Source organism: Abramis brama (assembly GCF_963993115.1).
Source record: "Abramis brama genome assembly, chromosome: 10".
Classification (NCBI taxonomy): domain Eukaryota; kingdom Metazoa; phylum Chordata; class Actinopteri; order Cypriniformes; family Leuciscidae; genus Abramis; species Abramis brama.
In genome coordinates, this window is record NC_139972.1 from 2182887 (window position 1) to 2204570 (window position 21684).

At 36.8% G+C, this 21684-nt stretch overlaps 1 protein-coding gene across 3 annotated transcripts in view; it reads left to right on the top strand.

Moving 5' to 3' along the window:
• Positions 1-2077: 2077 nt before the first annotated feature.
• LOC311091357 (protein NLRC3-like) overlaps positions 2078-21684 on the top strand; it is a 40686-nt gene continuing 21079 nt past the window's right edge. For 2 of the 3 annotated variants that reach the window (XM_084127275.1, XM_084127277.1), the window contains exons 1-5: positions 2106-2273; positions 4631-4750; positions 4853-4939; positions 15374-15487; positions 16379-16504. In XM_084127275.1, coding sequence (XP_083983401.1) covers positions 4638-4750; positions 4853-4939; positions 15374-15487; positions 16379-16504 — 440 coding nt within the window. In that variant the 5' untranslated portion in view covers positions 2106-2273; positions 4631-4637. Of the gene's footprint in view, positions 2274-4630; positions 4751-4852; positions 4940-15373; positions 15488-16378; positions 16505-21684 lie in introns of all 3 variants that reach the window. The other variant, XM_084127276.1, reaches the window with a different exon arrangement.

The following is a 21684-nucleotide window of genomic DNA, read 5'->3' on the forward strand; positions in this document are numbered from 1 at the left end:
GTGTGTGGGCCAGATCTGGGTCATATCAATAAAGAAGAGGCATTTTACCGGCTGTGGGCCACATCTGGGCCGGAGGAAACTGTGTGTGTCTGTGTTCAGCTTTGGGCCGGGGAACCAGCAGAACTGAAGCAAGGATGTGGACTAGAGAAATGTTGATATCTTCCCGACAGTCAAAGCGGCATTACGTCACGAAAGTGAGGACTCATGGTGCCTTCACGTGCTATGGTAATTATGGTAAATACCAAAAGCCAACGTGGAAAATGCACATGAACACCCACTCATGTGGTATTTTCCACTGGGCAGCTCGTAGAATATTTTGATGCACGAGTTGCCGAGATGAGATAACCTTATGGTTTGGTGTTACCTACCCAGAGCAGATGCTAGCTAGCAGTCAATAGGAGCCTCCTAGTAATGAGCGGTCAGGCAATTTACTCATGTGAATGTATTTTGTCTGTAGTGTATGCCAGCGACACCATGATTTACTGATTTAAGCAATCTAAAATTGTTTTAGCCAAATGACAGGTCTGGATCTGTGAGTCCAATTTTTTTTACCTACATTACAACAACAAAAGCACTTGAACACAACACACTGGTAAATACCAGTTCACAAGTGGAAAATATCATCTTTTCCATAGCACGTGAAGGCACCATCAGAGGAAGACCGCGAGTACTTAGGGTTCCATTTGGGACAGGGCCCATGTGACCTGGGGACGCGCGCGTGCACGCGGATAGTTTTACCTGATTTCCAGCAGATCAGCGACAGATTCATGCACTATTTCACGGATCACCGATTAAAAACGAATATTTCACCAGTTGTATACAATTCATAATAAATAATATTATGTATAATGCATAATAAAGCGCTTTGTTTTGCAATGTAAATTACAGCGTATTAGACGCAAATTCAAAGAAGTTGAACATACTTTAGTGTCCAGCTCAGAAACCACGTCTATGTTAACATGAGCATTCGGCAGTAACATATTTCATCTCAACATTACTGTATCATATTGTGTGTGTGTTTAGTGTGTTGTCATGCGTTCTAATCACAAATAACAACAGATGTAGATTAAGTTAAAGTAGCAATAGGCTACAGGAAACATGAATTGCAAAATAATTTACATTTAGACAATGTAAATTAGAACAACAATTAGAAAAGGAAATGCTTCATTGTTTACTTTTTTGGTTTATTTAACAACTGGTTAAATTGGTTAAAATGAACAACTGTGAAATGCATTTACTAAAATAACATGATTACATTAGATGGAGAGCAGCATAATGGGTAATTAGTTGTATGGGCATGGGTAACAATTTATAAATATACATTGCAAAACACACAAGTCTTTCATTAACATGTAACTTATTCCATAGTTTGTTCTTTCTTCCTCAGATTGAAGGTTCAGAATGTGGACGGTGGGACTGTGTGGGAAATACAGCTGTCCTGCATATATATTGCATTTGTCCTGCCTCATTTTTCTTTTTCTTTTGTTATTGTTGCTTCAAGTTTGTTAGATAAAGAATACGTTTGTTGAACATTCCTCTGCTGTGGGCAATTCACTGGATCCTGTGTCACTAATTCTAAAATTATTTGCATACGGTTTATCACTTTTCACCACTCTTAAGGAACATTTATGGTCCTGTATATGCTTTATGCTTTAACTAATTCCTCAGCAAGATTAAAATAAATAAATAAATAAATAAATAAATAAATGCTTGACATGTCCCTTTAACCACAGCAGTTGGCTGCTCAGTGCTCATGGCATCATAAAAATAATCTGCGAATAAACACGCACTGCAAAGTCACAATGTAAATACTTTATTTAAGGTAGCCTACTTACAGTTGTCATCCGATACGAATTTCAAAAAACAATGTAACAATGTGGTTGTGGTCTTTGCCGCGAAATTAAAACACATTAAAACTTCCCTTGAAGGCGTCTGAAACAACAGTGCCCTAATATGATACGAACATTTACCAATAACGTGAAAAGCTTTTAAATCTGCTCAGTGAAAAATTCGCTGTGACGAATCGGTCGCCGTCGAACATCTGCTGGAAATCCAGGTAAAGAAGATATGTGCGTGCACGCGCATGCCGCGCATTCCCAGTTAACATGATCCATAACACCTGGTCCGCCATTTCAGCAGGAAAAATACGAATACAATACGGAAAAATAGAGCATCAAAGTGTTTATCGACGTTTAAGAAGGAATTTCCGTGTATCTTTATGATGTTAAAGCTGGAGGATTTGAGATCCTGTATCTTGTAAAAGTTTGATCAGGGTGAGTGTACATGTGTGACTTCATATTAATATGAATGTCTGGAGAACATTGTAAGTGATTGTTTGATATTAAATCTTTAATAAAGGGTTTCTTTCACTTTAAAATGTATTTTTTGTTTGGTGGGTCGAGATTTGTTTACTTTTTCACGGACTAAGCATGTTCAATCCGCGTTTCTCTGTGTCAGTTATTTTTCATAAATTCTAAATCCAAAGGTCGACTTGTGTGTGAAAAGCAGTGTTGCCAGATTGGGACGGTGATTTCCAGCCCAAAAGCTCACCAAAACCCGCCCACTACAAGAAAAAACCGCCCAAAATTTTTCTGCCAAAATAATGTGATATAATTTCATTACCATGTCATTCAAGGTTGATAAGCACAATTTGTATATCCTTAAAACAAAATAACGATGATAAAATAAAATAAAAAATAAATAAATTTTCCTGGAAAACAGGGCAATAATTAAGGAGAATTAGCCAATATGACTAAAATGTCCAGGTGGACACTGTCAAAACGGCAATCAAGAAATGAACCGATGACTTTAACCCTCGGAAGTACACACAGATCATAACGCAGAATTTAGCAGTCAAAACGGATTCATCGTTGATTCAAACCTTTTTCAGCAGCTGTCAGGGACAAGTAGAATGCAGTCTGGACGGTGTAAAAGTTGCATATGTCTGGTTAGGCTAGTGTGCACATGACCATGGACAGGAGTCGTCCCATATATTTGATTTCAATTCAAGCCATTCAACTGTGCTCTCCTTATAGTCACCATCGAGTCATCTCCCACCACATGTGTAGGCTACGTTTTTAGAGTTGCTCACTATCTCAATCTTTATTGTAGATACAACTTACTGTATAGTAGGCTATGTCACTTTTGGCATTAGCGATCACTTGAATATACAGGTACAACTTATCGCGCTCAATCGCATCTGCCAGCGGATTGCTGATTGGCTAAAAGTGCGTGCTCGTCGGTGATGTCAACACCAACGCCAGCTGACTCTGCATGGGCGTGCATGTACAGTAATGTCATGATGACTGATTTTATGGACTACATGCACACTTTAGTTTAGTTTTTTTAACCAATTAGACTTTAAAATGTAGTTGTTTGAAAACCACCGAACTGACCCCAAACCAGCCCAAATTTTGTCCACCCGCCCAAACCCTTTTTTACCCGCACAATCAAATTCAAAACCGCCCAATTGGGCGGGAACCCTGGCAAATCTGGCAACACTGGTGAAAAGGCCCAATGAGCTTGAGTTAACGCAGTCACGTGATCATTTTTCTCCCACACTCCAGACAGTGGCGGCTCCAGAGACGCAACTACCCAGTGTCAGAGGGGTATGCAGCAACAATTTTGGCAATCATCAATCTGGTGCACTTTGAGAGTTAAAAATGAAAAGCTCCAACCCATATTCAGTGTGCAAATTAAACAAAGAAAAACTCCAACCTCTTTTAATTACAGTGTCAGTCTACATTACACTACTACATAATAATAGTTATAATATTAATCCCATGACAGTAATAGCCATATATTGTAAAACAAATGCACTGAAAAATAAAGGAAACTTTCATAATTAGTTTTGTACTAATTTCTATACTTGAAAGAGTATTTCTACTTCACATTAAAGATGTGATTGGGCCAGCCCAGTGTCAATCAAGAAAATAACTAATGGGCCGCTGATCTAAGTGTTTCATGGGGTGTCAGAAAAAAAAAACTAACGCTGACTTTTTTTGACCAATGCATTACACCGGCACTAACCCATGCGCCGCCAATTAAACAAAACAAAACGAATGGGCCGCCGTTTATGGGCCGTTAAGACAAATAAATAAATAAATGAGTTGTATCAGCCAAAAAAGCACGTCGGCCCACCGGGAATCTCCGATGGCCAGTAGCCTACATGCCTGGATGTCATACTTTAAATCCTACCTGTTGCCTTTCACCATCCACTTATTTAGCTGCTGTCGCATCAATTGACATGCCATCTCCGTTTCCCTCTTTCTTATTCTATTTTTAGTCCCAGACAGCTTTTTTGCTTTATCCAACTTTTTCGACGACAACTCGTTATCCATCTTTTTCGATGACAACACGTTACTCGTTCCTGCTCGCTCAGCGCTCACGGCGCCCGCGCCCGCTCACGATTTTTTAATTATTATTTAATTCCTATTTTTAACAACATGAAAAAGACTATTCAAACATGACATTAAAATATAAATTAAAAAAATTACAGACAATTCTTGGGGGTGCTATGGCTATTATAGGGGGAGCTACAGCACCACCTAGCTCTTCCCTGGCGCCGCCACTGACTCCAGATATGTTCAGCTAAATGATGAATGTTGTTTAATTTAATCATTTAATTTAGTGTGTGAATGTTTCTTCATTCAGAGTCAGTGGAGGAGATCAAACTCATCAGATTCTCCTGTATCTTCATCATGGCTGATTCACAAGGATCCAGAGATGGAGATTTTCCTCCAGGATGCAGGTACTTTCAACAAACACTGTTAAATATTGTGTTACATCACAGAAAAATATCTTTTTTTTTTTTATTCCCCCTGCTTTAAACTGAATCTGTACTCTGTTCCAGTTCAGTGCAGCAGAAGAGCTCAAACCCAGAGTCCAGCTGTGTGTCTATGAAGAATAACCGCTCTATAAATCACCCAATAACGTTTGGGTAAGATTAAATTAATTTACAATTAACCAGTTTAATATGGAGAGGCACTGAAATGTAGACCTTTGTTTATGTGTTTTGACCTACACTATACATGACGTGAGAACAGTTCTATTTAGGTTTGGATGTTAGCATGGACTTTAATTGTAATTTAATGAGTATGACAACCAGAAAATGAACCATCATCAACTTTATTTCCAGACTCATGATCCATTCAGAAGGCACAGACATGACATGCAACATACATTAAAAAGAGAAAGATAAACATATACAAAGAGATGAATGTTTTCATCTTCATTGGAATTGGGTTGAATCCTTAGGGAACCACGTTACTGCAATCATTTATAAATTAACTGGGCTTCAGTCGTTTTGCGCTGTGATTCAACCACAAGACTTTAATGAAAGCATGTATCCTGGTTTCAGGTAAAATGTAGGACTTTTGTTGTTGTTTAATTTTAGGTGCTGCAATTCACATCACACATCACTCAAACACATGATTAATGATTAAAACATTTCAGAAACCTAATGATGTTCTGTGTCCCGTAATACAGCAAGCAAATAATCCATTTTGTAATTTATGATTATTCACTTCTTTAAATTGTGTAATAATGTGGTATTTTAATCTTGCAGCACTGCTTTAATCTCCCATATTTAATAAAAAAGCAACGTTTCGACCCAGCTGGATATATATAGGCCTTACAATCAACTGACCCACCATGTGATTTCAATTAGTTTGATTAGGTAAAAAAAAAAGGCTAATAGCCCCACACATTACTTAATTAAGAGAACACTTACATACAGGTTTTTTACAAACTTATACATCAGTGGAAGAAACAGTTACTTATATACAAGCCAACCCCAAACAGTTAAAGAACATTACCCCACATAAGAACTGCTGCAATGTAGTCAGCATAGAAACAGACAATTTCTTACAAAAAAAAAATCTATTTTTTTTATAAGAATAGTTATACATCAAATTCTTCATTAAAGGGGTGATGAGCTGAGAAATCAAATTGTCCTTGAAATTTTGTCCTTGAACATATAAGAGGTCATCATACTATAATAATATCCTGTAAGTTTCAGAACTGAAAACTTCCTTGTTAGTCCAATAAAAGCTTTTACTGACAGCGAACGACAGGTTTTTCAAAGTGTGGATCTATGACGTCAAAGGGTATCAAACCCCGCCTCTGCAGAAGAAGATCAACGCCTACTTCAACACTGCCTGTTTAGCCCCGCCCACTGATTCTCAAAACCAGAGTAGAAAATAGCCTATTACTTATTCATTTTAATGTTTTTGAATGTAAAAACCAAGCGAACGTCTTGCTTATTTAAAAATATGCTTAGGTTTTTCTGGAAAAACTGATTAGCTTAGGGTCCGAATCAATAATGTGCCAATGTTTGTAAACAGATTTTCTAAATTCTGACACAAGTAGGGAATATTTTACGCAAGATAAAGGGGACTTGTTTGGATTTTTAGTACGCTTATTTGATCGAAGACACTCATCTTGTGTTATCTGATCAAAAAATGTTTTGGCCAAATCAACCCAATCTTGTTTATAACCTCTATTGAGGAATCTTTTTTGTCAAGTCTGCAGCCTGCGTTGAGTAAGATATATTGTCGCTGCATATTCTACGTACACGGTTAAATTGACTTATCGGAAGACTTTTGATCAACAGCCTGGGATGAAAACTATCCCCATGCACTATAGTATTTCGATACGTGGGCTTGCAAAAAAGATCAGTTTTTATTGTTGTGCCATCTTTGTATACCTGAATGTCCAGGAAACTGATGCGATGTTTATCATATTCCAAAGTAAATATCAAATGTTCATTAAGAGTTAAGATATTTAAGGAAGCCCATTAATTAATCTAATGTGCAGTCAATAATCAGAAAAATATCATAGATAAACCGCTTGTAGAATAAGATCTTAGAATGTAATGGTTATCTCTGATGCAGCACAAATTGATTTTCAAAGAGACCCATATAAAGGGCTGGGTACTAGGGCTGAACGATATGGACAAAATTTCATATCTCGATTTTCATGCCAGATATCTCGATATCGATACAATACGATATGACTACGTAAGTACTAAAAAAACAATACATTTAGAGTTTGTAAAATACACACTGGTGTCTATGGAAGAGGTAATAATAATCCTTTCCATTATAATTCGACACGTTTTATTCATATCAGATACACATTGTGTAAGTAACTTCAGTGTTTACTCTATTCTATTCCCAGTTCACCAGCCACTTACTTTTAAGTATATCGGGAGAAGTGGATGAATTCATGTGTTGTAAACATAGAGGTTGTAAATCCAACAGATCCGATTCTCTGACCTGCGTCTGCGGCACAAACTAACACGGCGGCGCCCATCCCGCATACAGCTCAACTAAAGCGATCGTTATAAAGGTGTTTAAACAACAATATACTTCCACTTGCATGTATTTGACAATCGGAATATCAGATATTTCATGCCATAGCTTACACATTTGTGAATATTCTGATTCTGAATAAAAAAGGAAAAATGACATAAAAGTAGATCATCATTGATTCAGCGCTGTTGCTGCTGCGGTGTGTCACGTGACAAGCAATGACAAGCACCATGGATATGCCGCCCCCCTCCACGTCCCTGGTAGTGTGTGCGCGCTGGCTTTAGCGGTGCATTCAAGGGCACTTGTAAAACTGATGTTTGTTATGCCTGCCAGAGTTGTATGCAGGGCGAGCGCGGAGAGGGGAAATCTATATCGTCTATATCGTTGCTTTTTTCGATAGTAATATCTTGAAAGTTCATATCTCGATATAGATACGATAACGATATATCGTTCAGCCCTACTGGGTACCGAGTTTCGATACTTTTTAGGTACCGATCGAATTGCCTCGATACTATCGAGTATCGAAAAATGACATGTTGTTCGGTACCAGATTTCGATACCTAAGGGGTTAACTCGTCAACGTCAGTGCTCAAACAAATACATATGAAATGCAGAACGACACACATAAAGTCGCTCACGCACATACATGTGTAGAGTTTGCGTAACTCAACACACACGAGAAGCGCGGAACTCTCCGCGCACATACTCATATGAGACGCGCGTGCGCACGCACAAACTCTCCACGCATACTCATATGAGACGCGAGCACACACACACACAAACTCTCCGCACACATATTCATGAGACGCGAGCACACACACATAATACCTTAAAGATGTGGAAAAGTCGATCAAAAGTGTGGCTACATTTCTCCAGGCTCGATGCCAGCAGCGCGCGATGCAGTATTTGCGGTAAAATAATTGCTGCAAAGACCGGTACCACGACAAATATGATGAAGACCTTGACAGTGCACGGCCACGGAGTAAACATAAGAGCAGAAAGTTGCTTCGCCTTTGACTGGTAAATGAAGAGGTACCTTGTTGATCACTCTGACAGTGGGCTCTATCTTGCACCCAGCACAATTGACTTTGTACACCGACGCATGTATCATTCCTATTTTGCACCCGCGCAAAGCGCGCTTTTCCCTCCACAGAAGCACGTCGCTAAACTAGGGAATGAACTTGCGCTCCCTGGGCGGTTCAGCGCAAAAAAGGAGGCGTGTTCCGGCGCAAACGTTCCTTCATGCTATTTTGCAGGTTTAGAAAACAATTGCGCCACTAACCAGGAAAAAATAGTTTAAAGTCAGTGGCGCGTTGTGCATGTTATTCATAAGCTATTTTAAGGGTGCATGCTTGGCCATAATCAATGTAGCGTGTGCACAACGCGCACTTTGATTCTCTCATCTACACAGAAGCAGCAGTTTTCATTTTTGCAAATCATACATTATTACGATAGATAGATAGATAGATAGATAGATAGATAGATAATTTATTATAAAAGCATACATCTAGCTTACACATTTACCCAAATTATCATACACCTTTTTAACCGAAGTTAATTTGGGTGGGTTTCTCCATCCCCACGTCCCTGACGAGAGTGTTGCTCTCCTCGGCTGTGAACCGCTCCTGGCGCGCGCCTGGCAAATCCGCCGTTATGATAGGAATCCGCTTTAGAACAAGCGCTCCGGCTCTTAAAGGGAATGTGAGATGACGTTCTGATTGGTTTATTTCAAGTTACGCCCAAACCACACCTATGAATAATGAAGCTCTTCAGACCAACCCCTTTTAGATTTGCGCCTGGCGCAAGAGTCATTTATCCCGCCGGGAAACTAGCAACAGCGCCAAGACCCGCCCACAAAGTTACTTGCGCTTTGCGCTTTGACACTTGCGTTTCAGATCGTTAAAATAGGGCCCAGTGTTTATATTGCAATAATAACCTACTGAGTGTACACAGCCGTTCAAAAATGTGTTGGTTAGTCAGATATTTTTTTTCAGTAAGGATGCATTAAAGTTATCAAAAGTGACATTAAAACGTGTAATTTTACAAAATATTTAGTTTTTAAATAAATGCTGTTCTTTTGACATTTTTATTCATCAAAGAATCATGAAAAAAATGTTTCGTAGTTTCCAAAATATTAAGCAGCAAACTGTTTTCATATTTCTGAAGGATCATGTGACATAATGATTAAGTAATGATTGAGTAATGATTTTGAAAATTTAGCTTTGACATCACAGGAATAAATTACATTTTGAAATATATTCAAATAAGATTTTTTGTTCCTTTGTGCACTGGCTAAGAAGCATAAGTCAAACTGAAAAAATAAAACCAAAATCTTCTGAGGTAGGCTAATGTGTTATGTAATCTTGTTAAAATGGATTTCATAAAATTGGTATCGAAAAAAGTATCGTTAGGAACCGGTATCGAAACTGAGGTATCGAAAATGGCACCGGATCGAAAGATTTTGAACGATACCCAGCCCTACCCATATATAAGCAGGCATAGTTCAGAGTCACATATATAAGATGGGAGGGTAACCACTTCTGATTTAATAAAATAGTCAACGAAAGCAGATATATTTTCCGTTAGGTTACCAATCCCACTAACAATAGGTCTTCCCTTCAGAGGGATATCTAAGCCCTTGTGTATTTTAGGGAGTGTGTAAATTACAGGAATCACTGGATGTTCAACCTTAAGAAACTCAAAGGCATTTTTGTCAAACTCGCCATTGTTAAAAAGTGATGTTCTAGTTGGGAATATACCCAAATCTTCAACCTATTAGTAGGATCAGAGGATTATTTCTCATAGAATATCACATCACGAGCTTTATCTGAGGCTTGTACATCAGCCTTAAAGCTCCAATATGTAGGAATTTTGTAATAAAATTTCCGAAAATAACTTGGACAGTGTGATATATTTCCTCCAGTTGTGTACTTAAAATATCTCAAAAGTCTCCAAAGATTTTTTATTTCAGAAAAATTCCGATTTTAAATAACTGGCCGTCCCGGAAAAGAAATGTCGCGCCTCAGTGACGCAATGTCCGCTCTATCCTTTTTTTCCGACCATGTGATAGGATATTCCACCACACCGGATTTTTATTTTATTTTTTTACAACAACTTTATTGAGTTTTTTTTTCTTATCACAATAAACAATAAAGACGTCTGACAAAGAATAAAAAAGAATAAAATAAAAAATATGACCCACCACACCGGAATATCACGGTCAAACGCGGAAGTGGTGGTTATAGCGTTATTGCCATAGACTGTATGGTTATAGCTGTTATGGATCACGATTACTCTTTGGCGAGTATTGAAGTGCCAACAAAACGAAAGCGTCCATATTCGGATACGCGGAGTCACGGACTGTGTGACAAACGGAGGAATAAAACCCGGATAAATATCGCCAGGCGTTTTCGAGATGGAGAGAGCTGCGCGACTATCTTGGACTTGACAGAGACTCTGCTCTCGCGAGTGTATTGATAGACAGGTAAGACATGCAACTGTCAATAATAGCACTTATAAACAAAGTTATATTGCTCTTTGTACTTCGGTAAGGCTTTTTATCACGTGTGGTGACCGAGATTATGGCAGTACAATTAAATACAATCGGATATGTTGTTAAAAAATATATTTAGTCATTACTTGCAAATGTTCGTTCAAATTTACTTTTAGATATTGGTTTGAACACGTTAAACAACACGGAATTAACCATAAAAACGTAAAACTGCACAACATAAACCAAACAAATCATTTGACAAATAGCTGTAGCCTATGTTGTAACGGGATAATATAGCATAACATTTCACGTTCCTTGCAGTTCATTAATTATGATGACATAAAATAATACGATCAGACATACAGGTAATACAAAAACGAATAAATTACCTCATCCGTGATCATGATTCATTAATTCCATTTAGATACATTGCTATGGTGAAAACGCATTAAAAACGACATCTCCCATCGTCACCTCCTTCATAGCGTCATCAAGCTTCGCCTTTGTTATTGTTGGAAACTGCGCCCTCTTGTGGTCACATACAAAAGTTACATAGTGTAGCTTTAAGTAAAGGACTGAGTTTTGTTCCAAATACCCACACTAATGATTTTGAGAATATTATTGATTTCCAGACATTTTTTCGCAATCTGAGATTGAGGGAGTTTTTTCCATTCTGATATGCGAAACAGTCTAATTAGGAGTGTTTCTTCTTTGGACCAAGTCCAGTCATCTGCCACCTCTGCCCCTAGTGACTATGCCCATAGTCGCTTCAAGGTCTACATTCATTCCTCGCAAGCACCGCAATGCCTCTCTTGACACGTACTGCCGTTTAGTTGAGAATGATGTAAAGGGTCTACTAAAAAAGAATATAAAGTGTACAGTAATCTGTCTAAAGAGGAAAGAGGAGCTGTAATGGATTTGAGTAAGGATAATAGGATTTTTTTGTGTGTGTGTGTGTATTTGTGTATGTTATGTACTCTTTTGGGGATATTAAAATTTAAAAAGCCCCCTTTTGAGATGTGTAAGTTTGTAAAAAAAAAAAAAACCCTGAATGTAAGTGTTCTCTTAGTTGAGTAATGTTAGGGTTATAAGGCTTTTTTAGACCTAATCAAACTAATTGAAATCACATGGTGGGTCAGTTGATTGTAAGGCGTATATCCCTTCATCAAATGTGTTCACCATTTGCCTGAAGAAGACCCAGCTGGGTCGAAATGTTGCTTTTTTATTAAATATGGGAGATTAAAGCAGTGTTGCGGACATTACATTTTTTTTTCACGTTAGCAAGTTCTTTTTGTTTTGCACCTGCCACAAGATTTTTAACCCTCTGGGGACCAAAAACGCGCCCTCACGTTTTGCTCGTTTTTTTTTTTAGCAATGTAAAATAAACACTAAATGCTCTGTTAATTTTGATCTTTCATTTTCGTGTAATACATCAATCGATCCTGTTCAGTTTCTATTTTTTTTCTGTATACTCACAATAAAAATAAAGTGTTTTGCTTTTTGACAAATAAAGAAAAATTAACATGATGCGATTTCTGCACTCTCTCTGTCCGTGAACTCCAATTTGAAACGCGTTCGAAAATGATCTATAACTCCGCGAAAATTCAGCCAAACAGGCAAACAAACCCACGGGCATAAAGCTTGAGATCGCATCTTTTAAATGAAGTAATTTATATAAAAAACAAATATTCTCAGCTTGTGAAATCTGTATTAAAAGAGAATGATTCCAGTCGAGCTCATTACGAGCTCATTCAAAAGTAATGTGACCACTCCCCGGAGAGCGCGTGCTATTCAAACGCAAATTCTGAGAACCATTTCAGACCTGTGAAACGCCCATCAGCTGTAAACAAAGCGCCGCGAGTGAGGCATAATATAGCCTACCTTATGTAGAAAAGTTTCCTTAGAACAGTGCTGATATGAGGAGCAATAGATCCCGCTGAGGAGTGAGGTAGGCTGTTATCTTTTCTCAAGTGTTAATGTGGAATAACGTTATGGAATAACGTTAGTGTAGGCCTATGTAAACCGCAAAAAGATGAATCGCGTTTCTATAATATTTCTGTGAGATGAATGAAGGGTACATATTTGTAAAGACTGTTTAGCCTAAATATGAATCGCACGTCTGTGTGTGAAAGAATAAAGTGCTTTGCTATAGCCTACTGAGATGAGTAAAAATCGACTGGAATATGTTGAAATAAAATGTATTTGTATAAGCAACGTATTAAACTGCAAATTAACATTTATATGCCCTAATATTTCATAACAACAACGTTACAGTCAGGCGAAGTATTAAAGACAACATTTTGTTGACTAGATTTGGGTACAGTTTTTACTGATTTAGATGTTCCAATGTTGGCTATATTCAAACTAATGAATACATGATAAAATGTAGGCCTATAATCTTTTTTTTTTACAAAGAAAGAGTACACTTGAAATATTGTTGAAATTGTAATTATTGTTGTAATTGTAACCTTTTTAATAAAATAGCAAAACATATTTACAAGATAGATGTAAGCGAAATCTTAAATGGTCAATATAAGTCTTCTTCTAAATATATCTTTTGTCCTTGCATTGTGGCTCAGTCAGTGTCACACCTGAATGAATGGCTCATTATGCAGAGTGGGTGGGACATTGTATTCTCAGGTGTAAACCACTCCTCCTTCACGCCTCCCTCGCATATTGGCTTTCCAAGCAAAACCTGTTTTACACCATTTAAATCAATGTAATTTTTTTTCACATAATTTTGAAGCCAGAACTCGTAGCAACAACATCCATTAGTCAAAAGTCTTGTGGACACATATTTAATATGTGTTTTGTGGTCTTATTTCAGCAACTTTCATTTTTATTTTTTCCAATAACCACGCATAAACATTATTCTCTTAAAAATACAAACATCTACATACACGTTGCTTGCATATTATGGTAGCCCTGTTTGTGCTATATAGAGTGAATTTACACTTTTGCCATTAACATGTTTGTAAATAACTGAAAAAAGCACAAATGTCAAGGCATGTCAGAACATCTCAAGGGCCCCAAAAACACCATGGTCCCCAGAGGGTTAATCTTGCAGTCATGACTCTAAAGTCTGCTGAAGTCCTCAACACATTGACACGCACACACACACACAGATATCAAAGAAAGTTTTTGTTTTGAAACTAACAGAAATATTGAATAAAAAAAATCAAAGTTATTTTAGTTGAAAGATGAATGTTTATAATAATATAGTTCTTCTCATAAAGAATGAACACATTAATCTAAAGCAGGGGTTCCCAACCTTTTTTGTGCCAGGGACCAGCATATTCATAAAAAAAATTCCAGGGACCAGTTGTCAATTTTAAGATGCATCGTTTGGAACATATCACTGTGTAAAACAGTAACAGCCTATCATTTATTTGCATATAATGAACTAGGTGGCAACAAAGGCTACTTGTATGAATATACCAATCTTTTTAAACTTTCAGAACGGTTCACAAAATGTTTCCCTTTACTGCTATACAATTAGGTCTACTTCAAAAGCAACTCACACAGCACTCACTCACTAGCAGGTGGCAGTAATGGCAAATTGTATGAAAATACCAGTCCATTTCACTTGTCAAATCTCTCCAGAACCACTAAAGACAATCACTTCAACAGCAACTTAGTGTTTTCACACACCAACAGGTGACAACAAAGGCTAATTGTATGAAAATAAGAGCCAGTTTCAACAGTCAGACAGTTTCAGAATACAATAGCAAACACATAACTTAGTGATTTCAGCCAATCATTTTTAAAAGTATAAAATTAGAAATTAAGCTTTAACCTTTAACAAAAAATACCAGATCAGACCAATGAGAACAAAACTATTTTAAGGTGAGCATGAACTTCTTATTGATATTACTATATTTGTAGCTGTGCACAAGACAAGCTGTTCTTCCTGAGCATCCATAAAAAACATATGCATCCAAAACAATGCACACAAATTCCAGGATACAATAAAACGAAATTTAAAAAGGTCTGCTTCACAAATATGAACGAAAACCAGCTTACAGTTTTTCACCACAAATAACACAATGGATTTGGCGCCACGGAATCGCCTGTTGTCATAAATCCATACCTATGTACATGAGGTATCATATTTATGAAGCTTTACTTTTTTTTATTTCTCTCTCTCTCTATTTTCGAGTTGGTCACCGCCTTTCCTTTTACCAGAACTGTCCGCAATAAAATTAGCCATTGAAAAAAAATATTGCGGTCCGCTCATCTCTCCACTTCCCTGTCACTTCAGGTGCAGCGCGCTTTTTTGCAGTCCGTTCAGATATGACGCGTTGCTAAGCAATCACAAGGCGCTCAAAGAAACACATTTTAATCTATTTATTGTTTAGGTTTTGGATTAAATAACATGACGTCATAGCACTTAAAAAAGCATTTAAAAAGACAATTATTATTATTATAAAAAAAGAAAAAAGAAAAATTATTCTGGGAATATTTCAAGGCCCGGTACTAACGGGTCCACGGACCGGGACCGGTCTGGGGACCGGGGGTTGGGAATCACTGATCTAAAGGATTAAACTGAATCTGTTCTCTGTTCCAGTTCAGTCCAGCAGAAGAGCTCAAACCCAGAGTCCAGCTGTGTGTCTGTGAAGAGTAACTGCTCTATGGATCCGCCAATAAAGTTTAAGAGTGGAGACAAACGGCCTAATCTCAGGTATATCACTTCTATAAAAGATGTGCTTATAGTATGACACTTTTGAATTAGAAGCATAAATTATCTCATTCAGTCAGACTAATACTAGCAATGACATCAAGTAAAATTGAGCATATTTTTTCTAACTGCTGGTTCAGATTTGTTGAAAGCTTCACAGTGTCTGGTCAGAACAGTGATGTTTCACAGCAAGAGCACCGTTACTAGAGTACAGTAAGGTGGTTTATCTTTAAAGCTCAGCTAAACATTGGTCTCTTTAGTTGGTTGAGCCTTCATCCTCCATTGTGCCTTTGAAAAGAGTCATGTGATCGTGGTTGTTGGCGCATTAATTATTTGATATGTATTACTGGTTATTCACTGTCACGTAGGCACATGTGATCACTTCCGGTTTCTTTATTATTTCCTTTGGCAGATTGTTTGAGGCGGTGTTTGGAAGGGGCGAGTTGTGGGAGCCAACTTTCTGTTGACCGTATTGATTTGGTTGAATCATGTCTGCATATGTCAAGCTGAAATAAAAGTAAAATCAAGATAAGATCGCCAGTCTATTGACTGAACAGTGCCTGAACAGTGGTTGATGTTCACCTGAGTTGAATCATTCTATAATTTTATTTTTCAATGTGTATGTTTTGAATTCATAATTGCTAATATTACCCATTTTTTTGGTCGCTTTAGTACATTTTTTGAATCATGCTTAACATTGCAATCGTTAATTTTTCAAATAATTGTAATCAAACGTTTGTAATTGTAATCAATAGTTTGAAACGGTGCAAAACATCACTGAGTTACAGACGCTAAAGCAAAAGTGTAACATCATTCCCTGGTCTTTCCCAAGACAGAAGATTCCAGTAAAAGTGCACAACATTTATAAGTCTGTATGCTTTTTATTTTACTTAGTTTTGAAACCAGTTCAGTCCAGCAGAAGAGATCAAATCCAGAGTCCAGCTGTGTGTCTATGAAGAGTAACCGTTCTATGGAGAAGCCACTACATTTTAAGAGTGGAGACAAACGGCCTGATCTCAGGTATATGATTTCTATAAAAGTTATGCTTATAGTATGACACTTTTGAATTAGAAGCATAATTGATCAGTTTGTCAGTCTAATACTAGCAATGACATCAAGTACATGTAACCTGAGTTTTTTCACACCTTTATGTTAGTGGTGGGTGATATGGCAAAAATATCATATCACAATTTTTTTCCAGGAAAATCACGATTCATGATTTATCATGATTCTTTTACATGTTGGTTTTACTATTTTGCAAGTGACTGAGCATTACAGCCAAACTAATGTCCCTATTTAAAAAATAGAGCCTTATAAGGAAATAAACATTTAGGGCAAAGATAGAAACTTCGTCATTATTATCTTTGTTATTAAAAAATAAGAACAAAGGTACACATGATATACACAACATGATATACACAACATAATATACAAATATAATAAACAGCGCTTTATTTTTTTCAGCTACAGTAGATGGATTTAACAGTAGTAAGAAAGAAATTAAATCAAATTTTCAAAAATAATGAACAAATTATAAACATAAAACCCTACATAGACTTCACTGTATAAATTATTCACTGATTCTTATTAAAGCTATTTTTAAAGTTCTCTGTTTTGTGAGTACGCAACCGTTATAAATGGGGCCCCAGGCGCTGTTTGACAAGCTTGTCTGTGACTTTCGGTTGTGTGCACTCAGAAAAGCGCATGTTAGAACAGCTCATCAACATGCAAATGAAATGTTTAACCGGCAAGGCTTTAACCCTCTTGGGTCTGAGATATTTTGACACGCCCTGACATTTTTGCTTATTTCAGCTACTTACTACATACTATTGGCCAACATGTCATTTTGCTGTATTCAGCACAACCTCTGCTACAATAATATGTGAGCAAAATGGATGTACATAATTGCATTTTATAGAAAAAAAATTACTATGCATTGTAAGTACGTTTTGGGGGGAAATTGTCACCGCAATAAGGTCATATAACACATACTGAATACTTGTCCACAATACTTTTGAGTTATCATTCTTGTAGGCTAGAATTTTTACTACAAAATTATGTGAAAATCATTCTGATCTCTCATTCACAAAGAACAATATAACAATATAACAATTTAAATCTTGTAAGTCAGTTTGTGAGTCAGCACTGCTGTATGCGTGGGAGTGTTGATGGTCATGAATATTTATGTTAATCACACCAGGGGAGACAAAAGAGACTCCCCCAATGGTGCCCCATCAAGGTGCTGTGAGGCAGCATGAACAAGGATTGAGGATCAGGAATGAGGAAACAAAGAGGAGATTCAAAGGTTTTAATCTGTTTTATTGTAATTCCTCTGTGGAATATTCTTACAATTTAAAATAATGATTTTCTACTTTATTATACTTTAAAGCAGGCGTTCTCATCCCTGGTCCTCGAGGGCCACTTTCCTGCAGAGTTTAGCTCCAACCCTAATCAAACACACCTGAACCAGCTAATTAAGCTCTTCAGGATTATGAGAGAGCTACAGACAGGTGAGTTTGATCAAGGTTGGAGCTAAACTCTGCAGGAAAGTGGCCCTCGAGGACCAGGGTTGAGAATGCCTGCTTTAAAGTATAATTTATTTCTTTGATCAAAGCTGAATTTTCAGCGTCATTATCACATGATCCTTCAGAAATCATCCTGATATGATGTTTGTTTTATCAATGTAGGAAACTGTTGTGCTGCTTAATATTTTTTTATAACCTGTTATACTTTTTTCAGGATTCACTGATGAATAAAAAGTTGAAAAGAACAGCATTTATTCAACATTTATACTTTTCCTAACAATATAAGTCATTACTATCACTTAACACATCCTTTCAAAAAAAAAAAAATGAAAAAATGACCCCAAACTTTTGAACGGTAGTGTATAATGTTACAAAAGGTTTATATTTTTAATAAATGCTGTTTATGTCATACACAATGGTAATTCAAAGTGCTTTACATAGAAGTAATTAAAATAATCAAAAGAAATAAGAACAGTTTAGAATGAAAAGGAAATAAAATAAATTGCAAACAGTCGGACAAACAGTGGCACAGTGCTTATTCATTAAATGCATAGCTAAACAGTTTATGCAACACATGGAAGCTTGATTTAAATCTTTGAATTAAATTGAAAAAAGTAGCACAAATAAATACAATAGAATAAAGATAGAAATAAAGAGAAAAGTGTTTGGGTAGGTCTAACACTAGTATTCAGAAATACTACAGAAACTAAATAAAGTAATTAAATTTAAAATAACACTGGATAGTCTTTTAGTCCTGACTAAATTAAATACATAGGCTATTAGTCCTGATTCCTTACAATTAAAGCTATCTTTTGTTGTTTTGACAACAAAATTAATGACAGAGACATATGGCTGCGTTCACTTTAAGAGCTAGTGTACTGATGCATTACTGTTTCATTATACTGTCTTTAACACTGTCACATGCGTTTTATATTTAATCTGGTGTCTAAGGTGTTTTTGAGGTCCTTGAGATGTTTTGACATGCCCTGACATTTGTGCTTTTTTCAGTTGCTTATAAACATATTAATGGTGTAATTACACTCTATTTAGCACAAACAGGGCTACCATAATATTTGAGCAACATGTATGTAATTCAGATTCTAGAAAACACAGGATGAGATGGAGACTCCCTGTGCGAGCACATGCGAGTTACTGGTGGGCTTGTCGGTGAATGGTGGATGGTAGATTCGTGAATGGTGGATGGAAGATTTGTGAGAAGAATTGGATTTACGGGACGCATCATCAGTAGTGTTCCTCTGGGTCATGGGGTGTTTAGGCCTTTGACACTATACACCCTCTCCAGAGGTGGCCAGCTCTAGGTTGATCAAACCTTAGCTTGCGTCCCGAGTCCAATTAGCCATGAGAGTCACCTTGTTGTCGAGTGGACATCTCAGGGGACTGTGCATGGCAGAGACGTCCTGTTCCATGAGTCAAGCCAAAGCCGACTTATATCCTGGCACACTACTTGGGGGCCCAGTTGGGGTCGTTCCTCTTCAGCCAGAGCCACTGAAAATACATGTTTGTATTTTTGAGAGAATATGCGTGCTTAATGAAAAAAACTAAAAATTAAAGTTTCTGAAATAAGGCAACAAAACATACTAAATTTGTGTCCACAAGACTTTTGACTGTCGCCTTTTGACTGACTGTGGATGTTGTCGCCTAGAGTTTTTCATCCTGCCTAATCATTCACATAAAACAATACATTGATTTAAATTTTGTAAGAAACGTTTTGTTTGGGAAGGCAATATGCGAGGGGGCGTGAATGATCATGAATAATGATGTGATTCACACCTGAGAAGACAATGACCTGCATAATGAGCTGCATAATGAGCCTTTCATTCAGGTGTGTAGGGAACTTTTTCCTTCTTCAAAGCAGAGACCAGGAGATGTTGGGATCGCGTTCAAACAGAAGTTATTCTTTAATGAGAACTTCACGTTGCGTTGCTGCAGTTCTTCCAACAGTCTAACTGAGTTCTATACAGTATAGTTTTTATACATTTACAAGGAGGAGGGACTTTTGGAGGTGGAGACAACTCAAAACAAAGCAGAGGGATGATTTGATTCAATCAAGAATCAGCATAACACTATCATTCAAATGATCCAATCAGCCTGACAGTATCACCTATACCTTCACATGATCATCTTAACTTGGGACCATGACACTGTTCAGGAGATGCATACAGATACAAAGGTAATGTCCGACACCTGGGTTGCTTGACTTAATCTTCTTTGAAATATCATCATCTATGCCTCATATGCTAACCTAAATTAAACATTTAATAAATTTGTTATTCCACATGTGTCTCTGAAAGTACCACAAGAAAGAATGTGAGGACTTATTTTGTATGCATGCAAATTGTATAATATCCAAGGTAAACATTTCAAGTAACTATGCAGTTAATTCTCATACTGTATTTTCAGAAAGTTTTGGAATATATCCTCTCCCTAAATGTGTCACTAATAAAAAACACTAATAAATAATTTAATGAGAAGGCTTATATTGACCTATTAAGATGTTGCTTACATATACCTTGTAAATATACTAAACATTGTTTGCTATTTTATTAAAAAGTTTTCACATGTAAATCAACAGCAATTACAATTTTAACTATTTCAAGTGTAATCTTTCTTTGTAAAAAGTATACATTTTATCATACATATTTCTTTTTTACAGTAAAAACTTTATAATCTATCCAAAACTAATCAATGAAATCTTGTCTAAACATTCATATTTCGTCTGTATCGTTTTTATGATATATAAGCATATAAATGTTAATTTGCAGTTTAATACATTGCTTATACAAAGACATTTTATTTCAACATATTTCAGTCTATTTTAACTCATCTCAGTATAGAAATATAGTTTAGTAAAAGCTAAACTAGTAGATTGTGTTCATTCATTCACACACAGACACACAATTCATATTTACAGTCTTTTTGCGGTTTACAGACACTATTGCATATCGCAATTAGAACAAAGCACTTAAGAATAAAGAACTTACTATTCACAGACCTCAACTGGATCCGTTGCTCCGTTACTTCTGAGGTAAATTTCCCAGGATTATTATTACAATAGTATTATTCCTCACAGCGAAACAAGACGACGTAAAGTGCATGAGTCTGATTAAACTTGTTGTGTTTTATCCAGCTGATGTGGGTGTTGACACGTTTGCATGGATTGCCTCAGACCATTTGCATTTGAATAGTGCGCGCTCTCCATGGGTGTGTTCACATTGGCACTTAATGAGCTATAATGAGCTGAAATGAGAACGACTGACATCTCTCTCTTTTCATACAGATTACAAAAGCTGAGAATATTTGTTTTTTATATAAATGACTTTATTTAAAAGAAGAGAATTCAAGCTTTATGCCTGTGTGACGGAGTATTGAGTTAATTTTCGGACGTGTTTCAGAATGGACTTCACTGACAGAGAGAAGGCAAAACTCGCATCATGTTTATTTTTCTTTATTTGGCAAAAAGCACAACACTTTGTTTTTATTGTGAGTATACACAAAAATAGACACTTAACAGAACCGAATGATGTATATGTAAGATCAAAATAAACAGAGTATTTTGAGTCTCTTTTGCACTTTTGCACAAAAAAAATAAGCTTGTCGCGTCGACGCGATGGCTGACCCCAGGGGGTTAAGACATAACTGACTGTCTTTACGAGG